The sequence below is a fragment of the Coccinella septempunctata genome, chromosome 2, assembly GCF_907165205.1.
Source record: "Coccinella septempunctata chromosome 2, icCocSept1.1, whole genome shotgun sequence".
Taxonomy (NCBI): Eukaryota; Metazoa; Arthropoda; class Insecta; order Coleoptera; family Coccinellidae; genus Coccinella; species Coccinella septempunctata.
In genome coordinates, this window is record NC_058190.1 from 30,797,600 (window position 1) to 30,814,075 (window position 16,476).

At 34.6% G+C, this 16,476-nt stretch overlaps 2 protein-coding genes across 3 annotated transcripts; one reads left to right on the forward strand and one right to left on the reverse strand.

Moving 5' to 3' along the window:
• The first annotated feature begins 854 nt into the window (after positions 1-854).
• On the forward strand, positions 855-4,091 carry LOC123306339 (exocyst complex component 3). The gene has a single exon (XM_044888307.1). The coding sequence runs from the start codon at positions 1,186-1,188 to the stop codon at positions 3,427-3,429; it is 2,244 nt and encodes a 747-aa protein (XP_044744242.1). The 5' UTR covers positions 855-1,185; the 3' UTR covers positions 3,430-4,091.
• On the reverse strand, positions 3,879-12,680 carry LOC123306340 (UDP-glucose 4-epimerase-like). 2 transcript variants are annotated; one of them, XM_044888308.1, is made up of 6 exons: positions 12,269-12,680; positions 11,908-12,211; positions 11,738-11,851; positions 11,503-11,682; positions 5,003-5,116; positions 3,879-4,946 (listed from the first exon to the last, which is right to left on the reverse strand). In XM_044888308.1, exons 1-6 carry the CDS (start codon positions 12,490-12,492, stop codon positions 4,545-4,547), a joined length of 1,338 nt encoding a protein of 445 aa, XP_044744243.1. In that variant the 5' UTR covers positions 12,493-12,680; the 3' UTR covers positions 3,879-4,544. The 2 variants fall into 2 exon arrangements, with proteins under 2 accessions (XP_044744243.1, XP_044744244.1); XM_044888309.1 differs by having other exon boundaries at positions 12,274-12,498.
• Positions 12,681-16,476: the final 3,796 nt, after the last annotated feature.

A 16,476-nucleotide genomic window follows, 5' to 3' on the forward strand; every position in this document is an offset into this window, starting at 1 on the left:
TGTGTCCATCTATTCATGGAAAAACTACCAGCGAGCCAAGTTCAGCCCTTGGATTTTGCCAAAGCAAAAATTTGGCTTTGCCAAATGGAGAGATGCTTTGTTATATTAGTGTTCTGTTCTTTGCCCAAAAATTTGAGGAATTACTGGCAACTGGCATTACTATGTTATCTGTGCATAGACACCAGTGAACTCATAGAGAAAGAAGGCCTTTGTCTATGAGTGAACTCTAAAAGAACTGGAAGGAATCTCAGCTCTCTTAAGCTCAGTTAAGAGGGCTGTGAAGGAGTGGAAGGCACAGAACACGAATATAGTCTCTTACCGAATATGGTACTACCAAAGAGGTTCCTCTTTTGGGTATTCTTCTTCTTCTTGTTCGCGTCTTTTCGACGCTTGGGCTCGACTCTTTTGGGTATTACCAAAGTACTACCCACAGAACACGAATATACTACCACAGAACACTAATATTAATATTAATATTAATAATTATATACAGAGAGACAACTGTCTCTACGACGAAAAGTGTGTCTCATTGAGAGGGGAAAAATGGGAAGATGTTGGGCAACCCCACAGAACATCAAAGATTATAGAGTACTCTATAATCTTTGATATCCATCTGATCAAAGATATTACCATAGAGAATGGGAATGTCTCTGGATTGTCTCTGGATATTACACAGTAATATCCATAGAGAAAGGGAAAAGTCTCTGGTAATATCTTTGCATCTGATAGACACAGAGCTCTGTAATCTGTGACACAGAGACAAGCTCTCTGCTAGCAAAAGTAGCAAAGAGGAATCTATGCTGCTAAACATAGAGTGACATAGACTCTTTGAACGTTTGAACATAGAGAACTGTTGTAGTCTATCTCTATGGTCTGTGCTAATGATAATGATAATATTTATATTTCATAAAAGATAATTTCAAAGTGCTAATGAACTGAGAAATTGCAAATAAAAAATTATAGCATTCTACTCCTTTTAAAAAATTGTATCTACAAAAAAAAAATGGGTGTACTCAAGATATATTGCTGGGATGAATCGAGTTGAGTGCTTAATACCAAAGAGGTACTAACATCCTAGGACATTTCCATTTTAAAGAGCATACACTAGAACTTCAACCTTTAGTGTTAATAAGTAAGGGGCGTACTATAATAATTATAAAATTTCAATAATTTCCTAACGTTGAAATGGCTTCTCTTGACATGAAAGTAATTGAAGCCGAAGCTAGAGAATCTGCAAAAAAACATGTTGCAACAATTATAAAAAAGCATGGAAAACTCGAAAAAGTTGATCAAATCAAGAGAAAGATAATTCGTCAGAAGGGATCCGTAGAAGCACAATTGAAATCAACTATCCAACAACAACTTGATGGAGTTCACATCGGTTTGGAGAAGCTCAAGGATGCTCAAGTAGAAGTGGCTGAAGTTGACCAAGATTTATGTAAAATGGCCGAGCTATTTAATCAAGTGCCAAGCTTATATCATAAATTAAGTGTAGTTAGAGATGAAAACATGAAACACTCACAATATGTTACTGCACGAGAGAATTTGAAACATATTTTTACTGTTCCAGAAAGTGTAGAAAAAACCAAGCAATGGATTAATGAAGGAAAACTGCTTCATACTCACCAATGCTTGAGAGATTTGGAAAATTCTCGCGATGATTTATTATATGAGCTCCATAAACTACCTAATCAATCTCCTCACGACAAATCAATGTTGAAAGCTTATTTTTCTGAAGTTGAGGAACTTTCAGTTTTACTTGAGAAACAGTTACGTCTTGTGCTATCAAGAACCCTTAATACTGTGAGAAAAGAACCAACAGTAATCGTGACAGCATTGAGAATTATTGAGAGAGAAGAGAAGGCAGATGAAGAGGCTTTAAAACAAGAGAAACAAACAGGATTCATTGCTCCAGGCCGCCCAAAGAAATGGAAGAAAATGGCATTTGAAGTTTTAGAACATTCAGTTGCTACAAGAATTGAGGGTACTCAGGTAGATGAAAGATCAGATAATAAAAATTGGCTCATCACTCATTTAGAACTTATACGACAACTGATCCTTGAAGACCTGAGAGTAGTTAAAACACTTTGTGTTCCTTGTTTTCCACCTAGATACAATATAATTCATGAGTATATAAAAATGTATCATCATTGCTTGTCTGTACATTTACAAGAAATTATTCAAAATGGTCTTGAAGGAAATGAATATGTTACTGTTCTTTCTTGGGTATATAAAACATATTTTTCTGATGAGCTTCTTAGTCACCCTGATTTGATGCAGTTCACTTCAAAACTAGAAAAAGAAAATCCACTTCTCCCAAAAGAAGTGCTGAGTCAATTACAAAATGAGTATCTCAATAATATGGAAAAAAATTATGCTGAATGGATGAAAAATACTTTGAATTCAGAGAAACAAGAATGGTACTCATCTATAGAGCCACAAGTTTCCCATACATCTGGTACAGGTCCAATCATAATCTTCCAAATGATAGATCAGAATTTACAAGTTACTAAAACAGTGAGTGACCAACTTACTTTTGAAGCATTAAAGTGCGGTATAGATCATGTTATAAGATATGGAGGTTCATATAAAGATGAGATACTTGAATTCAAAAACACATATTTTAATGATAGGAAGCAGGTACCATTTTTTACACACCACATGATAACTATTGTAAATAACTGCCTGAAACTTGCTGATTTGAGCACTCAATTAGAAAAACAATATCTGATAGGCCTAACAGATATTCAAGAAGAAGATAAGAATATAGTGAGAGAAAAATTCAAAAAGTTGAGAACAGTATTTTTAGAATTACGAAACCAATCTGGAATATATTTATTAGAGGAACTCTTCTTAGATTTGGAAAAATATTTCTCTGACCTCTTCACTTCAAATTGGCTAGGATCATCAGTTGCTGTAGATACAATTTGCTTAACAACAGAGGACTATTTTCAAGATTATAGTGGTCTTGCACAAAAGAACTTTGATTATATTGTATATCAGGTGAGAAGAAGATATGTTGAAAAATACTTGACATCTTTACTGAGCAAAAGAGTATCTTTCAAAACTTATCAGGAATGTACTAACGCAGCTTCTCAAGTATTGAGAGAAGTAGGCCAATTGAAAAACTTATTAAATGGTTTATGTAAAGACATAAGTGGTGATGACCCATTTGAAGCAATTACCGTACTAGTCGAGATCCTAAAGAGCGATGATGATATGCTATCGTTTGAATTGCATAGAGTTGTAGAAAAGTATCCGGATATCAGCGATGATCAGTTGTTGAGACTGATGCATTTAAGAGGAGATTTGAATTGGTCTGATGTCAAAGATAAAGTATCACACTTGATAAGGCCTAAAAATTACCTCCCTCCCAGTATTTTCAAAGGACTAATTTTTCCCAAGCTGGTGAATTTGTTCAATAATTGATTTATGTTATCAGGATTATATATAAAGCTTAACATGGTGCAGTATCTAATTTAAACTTCAGCAAATTAAGAAGACATGGCGATTTTAACTGTGCTTTATATTGGCCAGACTTTTTTCTGGAGTGAGAAGTTACTTGATGGTAATGATAAATTGGCAGATATATCAGTTTACAACAAATGAAACGATGAATGTAAGATGCTCAATGTTTCAAGTTTGAATATCATTCAAGATTTAAATGTAATGGACTATAGTAGTATATTTTGGATATATTGATACATATTGATAATTTGATTGGCCAAGGTATGAACATTGTTACTTCTTCACCTGCAAGAGTATTTCATTTGGAAAGCATAAAATATTCAAAATTGGGCCGAATTTACACCTCATAAGCAGATATGAAATTTAGTTCAATCGTTTTGTAATGTGTGTAAATGATAATGCAACAGAAATAACTGACATTGTATTACTTTATTGATGAGTCCTGTATAACATGGAAATGCTTCAAACACTGGTTGTATATCTAACCAAACAAATCAACATATATAACAATAAATGGAGAATAAATAAATAAATAGGTTAGTGCAATAATTAAATGAAGATAAAATTTATCAATTTATAATTATACTCAATTGTTGCTGAATAAAATTATTGCTTGTTTTCAATGTTATTTTTCTTGAGAAAACAAAAATAAAATATCTCTGATTCATATAAAAAAAACTACAAATTCTCTCTTTGATGTTCACATTGTATTAAAAATGTTATTTTATGCAAGACGTTCTTTGGCAATTGAGAGTTCCCTTCATGATCATAATTAAAATTTTTGAGATCTTCATTTTTGTGTTAGTAATATCTGGGGAAGGAACTTTTGTGTTTCCATTATAACTATACAATTATTGCTAGTATTTTAGACACAGAAATAATTTAAAAATTTAGTATTACTACAAATCAAATCAGTTTAAAAGTTTCAACTCTTAACAATAATTTTCATCAGATGTAATACCAATTTGAAGTTTGATGTTACGAATATGGTAATTTAAGAATCATCTTCGTTGAATGTATGAATGCCAAGTTTCATTCCTCGAATAAATATCTAGAAAGAAATAAATAGGGGCGTTTCAGCTGAAGCCACTAGGATTGTTACTCTGCCAATTCCATGTATCTTTGCACATTTCATCAATATCCTTATCTGCACTCCAGTTCAGTTCACTCTTTGCCAGGCTGGCATCAGAATAGCATGTAGCGATATCTCCCGGCCTTCTGTCAACTAATCTGTACTCCACCCTTTTTCCAGATGCTCTTTCGAACGCTTTAACAACCTCGAGAACGGAATAACCTCGACCGGTTCCTAAATTGTAAGCTTGAAAGCCTAGGAATGAAGGGTCTGAAATTTTTTCTAAAGCTCTCAAATGACCAATAGCTAGATCAGTAATGTGTATATAATCGCGGACACCTGTACCATCCACTGTATCGTAATCAGAACCAAAAACCCTGAGAAATTCTCTTCTTCCAATAGCAACCTAAAATATTGCAATTTGAGATTTATTATTTCTATTTTACATGAATAATATTCCACCTGTGATATGTACGGCATTAGATTATTGGGAATTCCAGAAGGATCCTCCCCAATAATTCCAGAATGATGTGCGCCAACAGGATTGAAATATCTCAAGGATATCAATTTCCATTCCTAGAAACGAATTCAATCAATTATTAACATCGAGTGCTCACCTTTTACTAATAATAGGGAAACCCGGAAGAACACAGCAGTATTAATGCTTATGAGTATAGTGTCAACCTATATCTTTTCATCGATCCAAGCCCAAAGACTCAAATTTCCACTTTATAATCATTCTTATTGAAAAAATCATCACATTTCATTGATATGGGTACATCTAAGATGTTTTTAGACATCGCTTCATTTTTGTCACTTCAAAATCTTGTATCATATATCAACTTTGATCAGATGTTACATACGCATCATTTCAACTCCTACTCACTTCAATCAATCATAGATAAAGATTAAGTTACACATAATAATGCTACCTCGACACTTCGAACGGGAACGTCTAAAAAGATCATGCCCTGTAAAAGCTCGAATTTCGCAAGTACGCGAAAGTTTGGATAATATGAGAATTATTTTATTACCTATTCGTCCGAAAATTCTATACGGAGGTATAAAACCAAAACTACCAACACGGAAAGCTGGCAGACCAGAGGTTTCTCACACGGAGCCTTATTTGAGTTAGAGTCTCTCTAAAATCTTTGGATACGTCATATTCTCGAAAATAAAAATTATTTTCAAATATGAGAGGATGAATAAGGAAGCCATCAAAATCCATAGACAAAAAGGCGGCTACAGACGGCATGGCAAGCCTTGGCCAGCGTTTGAACGAACGTTTGTGGAAACGTTGGTATATTCTCGATATTCGTGCACCGACGACTATACACACGACATGATTATCTTGGCAGTCTTTTCGAGGCAAGTGAGAAGGCGAACGTTGAACAAGCGTGCGAAAAAATGGAGTCTTATTTTTATGATTGACGTTTTGTGGACCCCAAATAATGGGGAACATTTCATACAACTTAAGAAACTCTATAATAGTGTCATTGCTCCAGTTTCAAGTCATTTTCGCTTAAACGCTACGCGCGACTTCCTTAATAAGGGATACTTACAGATAGAAATTGTTAAAACAAATATGACTCGCGTGTCGTTCGTACGGGACGCCTTGGAGTACCCGAAAAATTCTTAGCAGTGTGTAAAAGCCTTCATACCAACAACACCGCTAGAATACAGCATAATGGCTCTACAACCGACCATTTCTTAACCAACCCTGGAATAAAACAAGGCTGCGTGTTAGCGCCTTTACTGTTCAATATTTTCGCCTTAGCTGTCTCGATAATTGCTGACATGAGTATGCCTGTAAGAGGTGTTGAAATAAGATTCAGATTTGATGAAGGCCTGGAGCGCCTCAAAGCAAAAACCAGTACAAAGTACAAAGTTTATCACGGAACTTCCATATGCAGACGACTGTGCTCTTATCGCTAGCAGCTCAGAGGATCTACAGATAATGTTGGACACCTATAAACACATATACGAAGCTTTAGGCCTTAGACTAAATATCGACAAAACCAAAATCCTGGTAAGTCCACCAGAAAGCCTTCAAACAGATATCAGCCTGTACAAAGAAACTATAGAACAGATCGAGCAGTTCAAATACTTGTGAAACTTCATAAATACTAGGGCTTACCTAGACACGGAAATACACAACCGTATCAATTCGGCATCAAGGGCATTCTGTAGGCTGAAAGACAGAGTGTATCAAAATCACGACCTCGATCTGAAGATCAAGACAGCTGTTTACAAAGCAGTGGTCCTCCCAACTGGACGCCCTACAGGCGACATATTAAACAGCTTGAACAAACGCAACAACGTCATCTAAGACAAATAATGCACATCAGATGGTTCCACAAATTTCGAATGCAGAAGTCTCGCAACGGGCGAGTTGTACAACAATTGAGACTCAAGTAACGAGGGCCCGACTCAGATGGAGCGGCCACATTCTGAGGATGCAAGACACAAGACTCCCCAAAGTAGCTCTATATGACGAGTTGACAGAGGGAGGCCGGAAACCAGGAGGCCAATATAAGCGGTTTAAGGATATACTACATCAATCCCTAAAATCAGTTAATGCCAATCATAACTGGGAAAACTGGCGTTAGACAGGTCACAGTGGAGGTCTTTGGTACACAATTATAGTGAAGACTCGAGAAGACAGAAGCGGCCAGATGCCAGATCTGGTTGGGGACTATCCGTGCGCGGAGTGTGGAAGGATAAGTAGGTAACGGTTGGGTCTCTTCAGTCACAGGAGGGCACACAGACGCAATTAGCCCTAAAAATTATAAGTCTGTTCGCACTGTTTTTTTTTTTGTCTTTTGGTAGATTTATTCCCGGTAACGGGATACAGCAATGTAATGTAATGTACGGTGATCAAGACCACTGGCGAGTCTCGACAAGTCCTTTCGATGTGTGTTTAAAATACCGCCTTCTAGGCCAGCGCCAGCGTTGGCTTTGCCTTGCCATATGTTTTGTATACATACGATGCGCAAACTTTGGAACGAGCGGAGGTTTGCCAAGGCTTGCCGTCTGTAGCCGCCTTAAAAATAATATAACAGAAGAGAAGACTCCTGTAGTACATAGCGCTGGGCTGTAAGTAATCGATACGAAGAGTATAAAACCAATGCGATGTGGAAAGGATCAAAGGAAGGACTAATAAAAAGGATCGACTATGAAAATAAAATAAAAAAAAATAATAAAGGATGGATACTACTCAGAGTGGGAATATAAATAAAATACAGTTCCTCCGACGCATTCGGATTAAAAACCCGGTGAGCTAAGTTTTAGGTAGAAAACCTGCAAGACCTCTACACAGTATCAGGCCCTGGAAGCCTTCATAAATTAATCGCGAAAAATCAGTTTGTATTCAGACTGTTTGTTACAAAAAAAACTTTTATAAATCGACTCATATAGATACAAGTTACAGACGGAATAGAACAAGCATATTATCTTTATCGTAAAATTTAATAATTTCGTATGGCGCAAAGTTTGCAAATTGGATAATCGTTTTAACATTAATAATAAATTATCTCAATGTGACGCAAATACATATTTGCAACGCAGAAATAAAAATTTACATTTAAAAGATAATGACAATGATAACAGGTGGATTAACGGAAACATAGCGAAAGAATTCCGAAAGGAATATGCATCATCGTAGCTTATTAGGAAAAAAAAATTGGTGGATTTTTCGTTCTTATAATGTATGAATTAATGAAATGGTAGATAAATGCTCTTTATGTGAAAAAAATATTAAGTTGTTGAAATCTGAGGTAGAATGATCAAATATGATCATTCTACCTCAGATTTCGAACAACATTTGGAGACAATAGGAACCTAAAGTGTGAAAAATGTGCAAACTGGGCAACAATTTCTGAAAAATTGTCTTTCCAATAATGTGACCTAGTCATGTACGGGGCGTAACGAATATCCCGTCATTTCAAGTCAAAAAAGTGTTCAAAGTTAGTTGAGAGGTGTTGAGAAGCACAAAAGGGAAATTCGTGATTGACTCGAGATACCTTGGAGCCAGTAGAGTACCTCTATCAAAAATTAGACCTATACAGGGTCCTGCAATAGTGGGTTAGGCTTCCATAGCTGCCAAACCAGACGTTTTAGAAATTTAGTTGAAAAGCATTCCCTTTGTACTTTCAATTCTGTATCTCAAGAAATTATTTTCTAATATACAGGGTGTTCCCAAATAAAATTATTTAACGAATGAGTGATTTTTTAAATGGAACACCCCTTATATTTTTGCATATTTTCAAAGTTCAAGCACAGAATATTACATACTTGACGACGAATTTTTCAAACGTTAATTGAAGGTTCTATTTCTTCAATAAATGTGAACCTAACTTATATCATTGAATTTTTCAATTCAAATATGAATAACTTTTATCTATCACGTCATCTTGTCACGCTTACACATGAAGATCGGCGACCTTCATGATTCAAACTTTAAGTCAATGTTATCTTTAGAATTTGTTTTATTCGATCGTAAACGCAATCGAACAATGATGACCAACTGATAGCTTCATGTGAGAAGGTCACAATATTTTACAAATTTAGCGAGAAGGCAACGCAGGGAATTCCGATATGTCATGTACATTCTATTGTTTGGTGTTACAATCAAAATTCAACGTCGCGTCGGTTGAATTACCAAAATTCAACCGACGCCGACACAATAATTTCGGGTAGGTACATAAACAATCTTTTTTATATCTACCAACTTCTCCAAACGTTGCTTCTATTCTCCGTTTTATTTTGAGACTTGAAAAATTAAAGAACAAAGCAAAGGGAAAATCATACAGAGTGGATGGAAAGTAACGAACCAAATTCCCGGTATTAATTTTATTTTGAAGAAATTTTCATTCTAAATTATTTTTCATGTATACTTGAAGAGCTTATTGTCATGCACCCTATTCAAGGGGTGGAGACAGGTTGACAAAAAAACCCTAAATATGAATTTTGTACGATACTTTTTACTCACTCCGTATAATCTGTCGCCTCAAAGATTCAAATATCGCATTTTCTTCTATTATTTTTTTCGACTATCAGAATGTCTCGAAACGTATGTCAGAATTCCATAATTATTGGGTAAGAAGAATTAAGGAAGAACAGAATACTTTCTGAGTTCTCATTCAATTGTGGATTTTGTTTATTTCCATAGTGAATCGAGAATATACTAAGAAAGTTTGTATTTATTTCCTGGTGAATTCTCGAACAACGTTACCTACTGGAAATGGTGAACCAAAATAAAAGTAATACAGTTCAAGAACCTCGGGATTTGATTGAATAACTAGGTCCAACCTAATAATACACATTAGAGTGAATTATACAGTTATAATCATTGTATACAAACATTTTGAACGTCTTTTAAATAACCTTATAACCTACAATAATCCTTCAAATCTTGTGAGATTATGAAATTGTTTGAATTCAAACGGTGTTACCCGTTCGAATCTGAACAAGACGTGATAAAATTCAAAAAAACTGATCTATTCAAATAAACGGACTTGTTATTTATCATTTGAATACCACCTGATAAGAAAATAAAACAATCTACAAATTTGACAAATACGAAAGGTGGCGTGATTTGAATCATAAATACACTTACATGAAATTGCTAAAGATAGTGCATCGAATTGAATCTATATAATAATATGATATCTTAAAGTCGACCAATTCAAATAATTTAACATCAAAACCAGAGACAAACTGTTGTCTCTCTAAAACTGACTTCCTGGATTTATAGATCACCTTCTGTTTATGCCCTAGTTTGATATTCTGTATATAAAGCCAAAAAAAATAAAGCAACCAGAAATTTAAACTTCTGAACCCACTACCAGTGGAATATTGTTACTTCGAAGTTCGAACTAAACAATGTTTCATTCAATACTAGCTGTACCCGCCTGCTTTGCAGCAAAAATTTTTTTATAAGAAATAACACTTCACGAATTTAACTTCATTGCTGCGCAATCTAAATGATATAAGGACCAATTGGATTGCTATTCCGTCTGCAAATGGATGATGCCCAACATAGCAGCATAAATTTGTAATAGCATTTTTACTTGATATTTTTTACCTCAAGAGCTGGATAAATACAGCGCCATCTAATAAAATGGAAATAAATAACGAATTGAATTTTTACAAAGTCTTTTTTTTTATACTAGCTGTATGCTTGTCTGCAAAAATTGAGATTACAAGTGGACTCAGATTTAACAAAAATAATATCTGGAAATGTACCAACATACAAATATCAATTATAGATCCTTTATGGCAGCACTAACCATATTGGCACCTATTGATCCTACTTAAAAGAAGGAAAATAATGTTCTACACCACCAATACTTTCATCGAATTTTCAATGTATTTTATAATAACCAGTCAGTAGACAAATCCAACAAATCAAATTTCAAAACAAACAGCCTACCGGATCTAGACTCATAATGATATATCTAAAATAGCAACTTTCCTTTATGTATTGATTACATAAATGTCAACAATTAATCTTTATATGAATCGAGCATTCTAATATCTTAAAGGTTCTGATCTTTTTTACATAATTCGTTTCTCAATTTTAAACCCTCAAAATAATTCAACTGGAGTCAAAAGCTGTTGTCTAATAGTATTTGATAATATGTTGAAATTGTTCATCTTTTGCTTCAATGCAGTAATTAAACTATCCAAAACAAAAAGAAATTTGAAAAACCACCGTTTCATATTTTCTAATTTAAAATAATACTGGTTGCATATGAAGCTGAATAGGTAGATCTATGTATTGAAATGCTCTCTTAATTATTTCATTATTTTTACTAGGCTGAAACTCGATTTATTAATTATTCATTAATAACAAGTTTGAAGAAGGGTTGCTTATTCCATCATTTTGTTATTGAAAACCATAAGTGAACCTTATTTTATTTCTATCAAGTATAATTTGAAAAAATCTGTATTGTGCTTACCGGATAAGCAGTACAAAGATCCTTGCCAATTTCTTCTACAAAATATTTCGTTTTACCATAAGGATTTGTACAACCTTGACCAGTTGGATGGTCCTCTGTTAATGGCAAAAATTGGGGAGTACCATACACTGTTGCTGAAGATGAGTAAACCAAAGATTTCACACCATTATCATGCATTACCTAAAAGCTTGAAATAATAAAATTCAAAATGAAAACATACTGCATAACTTTTTACCTGAAATAGATTATTTGACCCCCCAACGTTGTTTTCATAATATGATAGAGGTATTTGTGTAGATTCTCCTACAGATTTCAAAGCTGCAAAATGTATAACGGTGGAAATTTTATGCTGCAATCAAAATTTCAGATTGATTATAGAAATGGTTTCCTTCAAAGACTTAATACCTTCTTGAAAATTTTATCTAAGTCATCCTTATTTCTTATGTCCACATTGTAAAATACCAGTTTTTTTCCAGTAATCTTTTCCACCCTTTTGAGAGACTCTGGTTTGTCATCTTTGGAGGGGGCATGACAATTTGATAAATTATCAATAGCTACTACAGTGAAATTAGCATTCAATAATTCAACTACAGTATGAGATCCAACATAACCACCCCCTCCAGTCACAAGGATAGCTTGAGAATTTTTTCCTGTACATTGGCAAGATTTACACGACATGTGTGGATTGCTCCCTTCGAAAATCCAGTACCTAAAATTTGAAATTTAAAATTTTAATGAGCGGTAATATTTTTAGGTTAGATCTCACCTTACTTTGTCAAATAATCGAGCGGTATGATTGCATAGGACACAAACGCAGTAATATATATAGCTTTGAATAATGAGGAGGACATGGTTATCAATTTTCTTATCAGTCACTGCCACTCCAGATAGTAAATAATTTTGTACGGGGTACTTATTTGACGGTCGTCTACGTGGTCCAAAATTTCTTATGCTTACACTTTCGTCAAAAGAAGAAAGAAAAATTTTCATATTGAACCTTTTTCAACACTTCATTTAGATGATCACTTCTTCGATAACCGAAAATCTTCCAAAACGGAAAGGGGATGAATTAAAATCATTCAAATTCACGGTACTTTTACTTGGTTTGGTACTTCGAAACTGCGGTATTAGTACCAAGGGTGGCGCATGAGCGTTGATTTGTATGTTGGTTGTTGGTTGACGAAGAACAAGAGGAAGCAGGAAATCTGCATCGGAAAGAAACGTCACGTCACCACATAAACACTCAAAACGGGATGCTGCGAAACCGTAGATGATTGAATGAAGACGAAGAAGTGGAATGAACAGCTCCAGTTCTTCGTGGAAACTTGATGGGGATTATATTAGCACTAATTCAAAATCGCATGATGCAGAGGAACCTGTCTTTCAAGTTTAGTTTGGTCATCTCTAATCTTTTACCCGTTTACCGCATATTTCGTACTGTCAGGTGTTCAATCTATACCTGCAGTAGGTATTCTATGTAGGTATATACGAACGATAGTACTGACTTCAAAATGGGTGATTAAGCTCCTTTAGAAATCCCCCATCAGGTATTGACCTCAACATCAACGGAATGATTAATTTATATCTTGCTGTAATAGGTCATCTTTATTTCGAATACAGTTTTATTTCGTTACTCGCGAGTTCTATATTCAGTTGAATGAGATTTTGTCAGGATTTTTGTGAGAATATGCAAGTGGAGTTCCGCATTTCGATATTTGTTGTCCGTTTAATTTCATGGTTTGAAATCGAATAGAAGACAAAAGTTGGACGATTCTTCAGCCATTAATATATGTACCTAATGCCAAAAAATTGTTAACAGCTGACCATAGGATAATTAGAAATATAAATTAGTAATAAGTTTCGAAATTATTCATAAATCCTATTCTTCTTTACTATCAAAATCCAGAGGGAGCAAAAGCCAATAAAATAATTTAGTACACCAATATTAAAAAAGTTAGTTATGCCTATAATGAAAATGCAATGATGCTATACATATACAACATATGTATATAGCTTCTTGACCTATATCCGGGTGCATATATATGTACATATGTATAATTTTTTTTCACCAAGTTTACTAATTATTATAATAATAGTTACATGCCTATAGTCCATTTTACTCGGGAAAATGCATCTCAGGCACCTTTATAAGCTTTTTTTCATTAAAAGTTAAAAGGACTCCTACGAGTCTATTAAAAGAGGGTTTTGGCACCCCATGCAGACTCTTACTTCCGAAGGAAAAGAGCCAGGAGAATAAATACCGAACCAATTAAATTCAAACTCGGTATACTAGTGAAGTACCGATAAGAAACTTCTGAAAAATTTTCTGGGTATCACTAGCAAATAAAAATCTGAAAAATCATGGTAGCTGTGTGCATGCAGGGCCGGCCTAAGCATCACTGTCGCCCCAGGCAAGGATTTTTTCGGCGTCTCCTATATATTTTTTTAAAACATGGATATTGAACAAGTTTTTGTCTGTAATACGAGTAGCATAATAGCATCAAGGAACACCGGATCTTCATAAATGATGGAGTCAAAATCGTCTCCTTCCGCAGTTTACAATTGTTATTTACATGGTTTTGGAAACAGGAAGTTCAAGAAATTTCAATTTGAACTTATTTCTATAATATTTGTTAGCATGGAATATGAAAATTATTTCTGTTTTTCTGTGGGTATATTACAAAGGTGTTCAAGGGAGGGGGTAATTTATCGAATGAATTATCAACATGAACACATTATTGTGTTTCCAACAATTTCTTTCTTGAATATTTTTTTTTTCTCGGAATGGTGCAATATATATGTAGCTCTGTGGGAGGGGCGTAATTCTTCACCCCTCCCGCCTGTAGGACTGCCCATTCAAGGTTGAGATATTCATATTTCATATCACAATTCGATTATGAAAACCTGAATAACTTTTTCGAAAATTTTTGACTGTTACCTCATTAATCGAAATAACAAATAATTGAGGTAAACGTGGAAACGTTTTCACAATATGTCAGTGGTTATACAGGGTGTTTCATGAGTCATTGGCCATACCATAGAGAAAGGGTCTCTGATGGCCATAGCCTAATGGTGAATGCAGGTCATCTAGGCCTTCCAAAAAAGTTGCTTGTTTTGTATCCTAAGGCTATTAGTTTCAGAGATACAGGTTGATTCATGAACATTGGCCGAAATCTGCGATAGCCATAACTCTGGAATGCAAGGTGCGATTTCGATCAAATTTTATGGGTTTGTTCACTTCAGAAAGCTTTTTCAGACGGCTCATGAAATATCAATATTTTCAGGGAAGTACTCAGAATACTTTTCTTTCAAGCCCCAAAATTTATATATTTTAGGTATGGTACATCCCTTACAGGAATTTCGTTATTGCCATGAAATCATGAAAAACTACACAATTTATTCCAAGGAATTCAATTTTCACTTTGCATGGCAAACTTGTCACAAGAGAATAGGAATCGGAAATCGGACGAATCTTTCTATGTAATTTTTTCGAAATGCGGTCCTGTTTTTATTTCTTTGGTGATATTATTTATTGCCTCCTCAATTCCCAGTGAGTATGCTGTGAAAAAGTGATTAAAAGTAGGTATGCATAATCAAACTATGAATTCTTTTGGAATTACATTTTGAATTTAAATTCAAATGAAGTAAACCCTCTCAGAAATTGTAATACGTGAGTGAGTTCGCTCCCAAACACAAAAAAAATTTGATTTATATTCCGCAGAAAATATGCTTCATATGGCTTTTTTCTAACATTGAATAATACATCTCTGTATTAATTGAATTCTAGAAAAAAATTTCTATGCTTCCAATTGAAGGGTACGGGGGAAAAACCATAAATATAGAGACATGGACAGTGCCTTCCGCTTCCCTTTCTGAACATCGGGCTTGCAGTTGTCTTTTTCTAGAATTTTGATTGGTCCGCACTCACCTCTATGTGAACACAAAAGAGACAGGTATTTCTCCCCAACGATCATTTCTCTCTCTTTCTATAAAATAGCCAATTTCATGTTTCATGCTGGCATTCCTCAGTCCATGTCTTTATGTCTATAGGAAAAACTGGCTATGTCACTAATTTTTATAATTGGGGTTACTGCGCTCAGATTGTAGCCAATCCAGAGTATCTACTATTTCAGTATATCAGACTGGAAATAAGTGTCTAGGTATAAGTTATAACAACATCGTTATAAATAGACAAAGATGAGATGAATAGTTGATCAAACAACCTATCCGTTCCTCCACAAAAATGAATTGCACATAAAAAAGCCCATATCTCGAATTCAACAAAATGTGACTATTAGACCGGTTTTTCCCGTGTACTGGCCTGTACCCTTCAATTATAGCTGTCAAAATCGGTTATTGAGCCTTACATATTTAAAGAAAGGTTAACAGGAGAAATCTATTTAAATTTTATTCAATATACTTTATCTCCATGCCTAGGGAGGATTTTAATAACAGGTGAATTCACTTCCACAGGTCCTCACAAATTTAGAGAAGTTACGCAATATCTGAATATCAACCTTCCGAAAAGATAGATAGGAAATGGCGGACCTGTGGCATGGTCCCCAAGGTCCCCGGATCTAACGTCCTTGGATAATTTTCTGTGGGGTTTTTTGAAAGAGAAAGTAAATGCCACTGAAATAACATCCCGGGAGCATTTCAGTTGAGACAGAGGATAGAAGAATCCTGCGTAGAAGTTAAACAAAATCCCGATATAATAAAAAGGGCAATGCATAATCTGATAATCTGATTTTAAGAGCTAGGAAATGTGTCGACATGGAAGAACTCCTTTACGAACATCTCTTATGATAGTATATTTTCATTGTTGTTTTATGAAAGGAAATGTATCTAAATTCAATATGTTATTTATTCAATGAATTCACAGCTCGATTTTGCATAGGTAGTTTTGATCAATGTTTTACGAACGCTCATTGGGTGCTGCGAGGGTTTAAAATGAAAAAGAGTTGGACAGAATTT

What these genes read in the sequence shown, in the direction of transcription:
- LOC123306339 (XM_044888307.1), top strand. Translation starts at nt 1,186, where the DNA reads ATGGCTTCTCTTGACATGAAAGTAATTGAAGCCGAAGCTAGAGAATCT.
- LOC123306340 (XM_044888308.1), bottom strand. Translation starts at nt 12,492, where the DNA reads ATGAAAATTTTTCTTTCTTCTTTTGACGAAAGTGTAAGCATAAGAAAT. An exon ending in CGATTATTTGACAAAGTAAG is followed by an intron (nt 12,212 to 12,268) that starts GTGAGATCTAAC and finishes TTCAAATTTTAG; the next exon opens with GTACTGGATTTTCGAAGGGA. An exon ending in TAATGCCGTACATATCACAG is followed by an intron (nt 4,947 to 5,002) that starts GTGGAATATTAT and finishes GCAATATTTTAG; the next exon opens with GTTGCTATTGGAAGAAGAGA.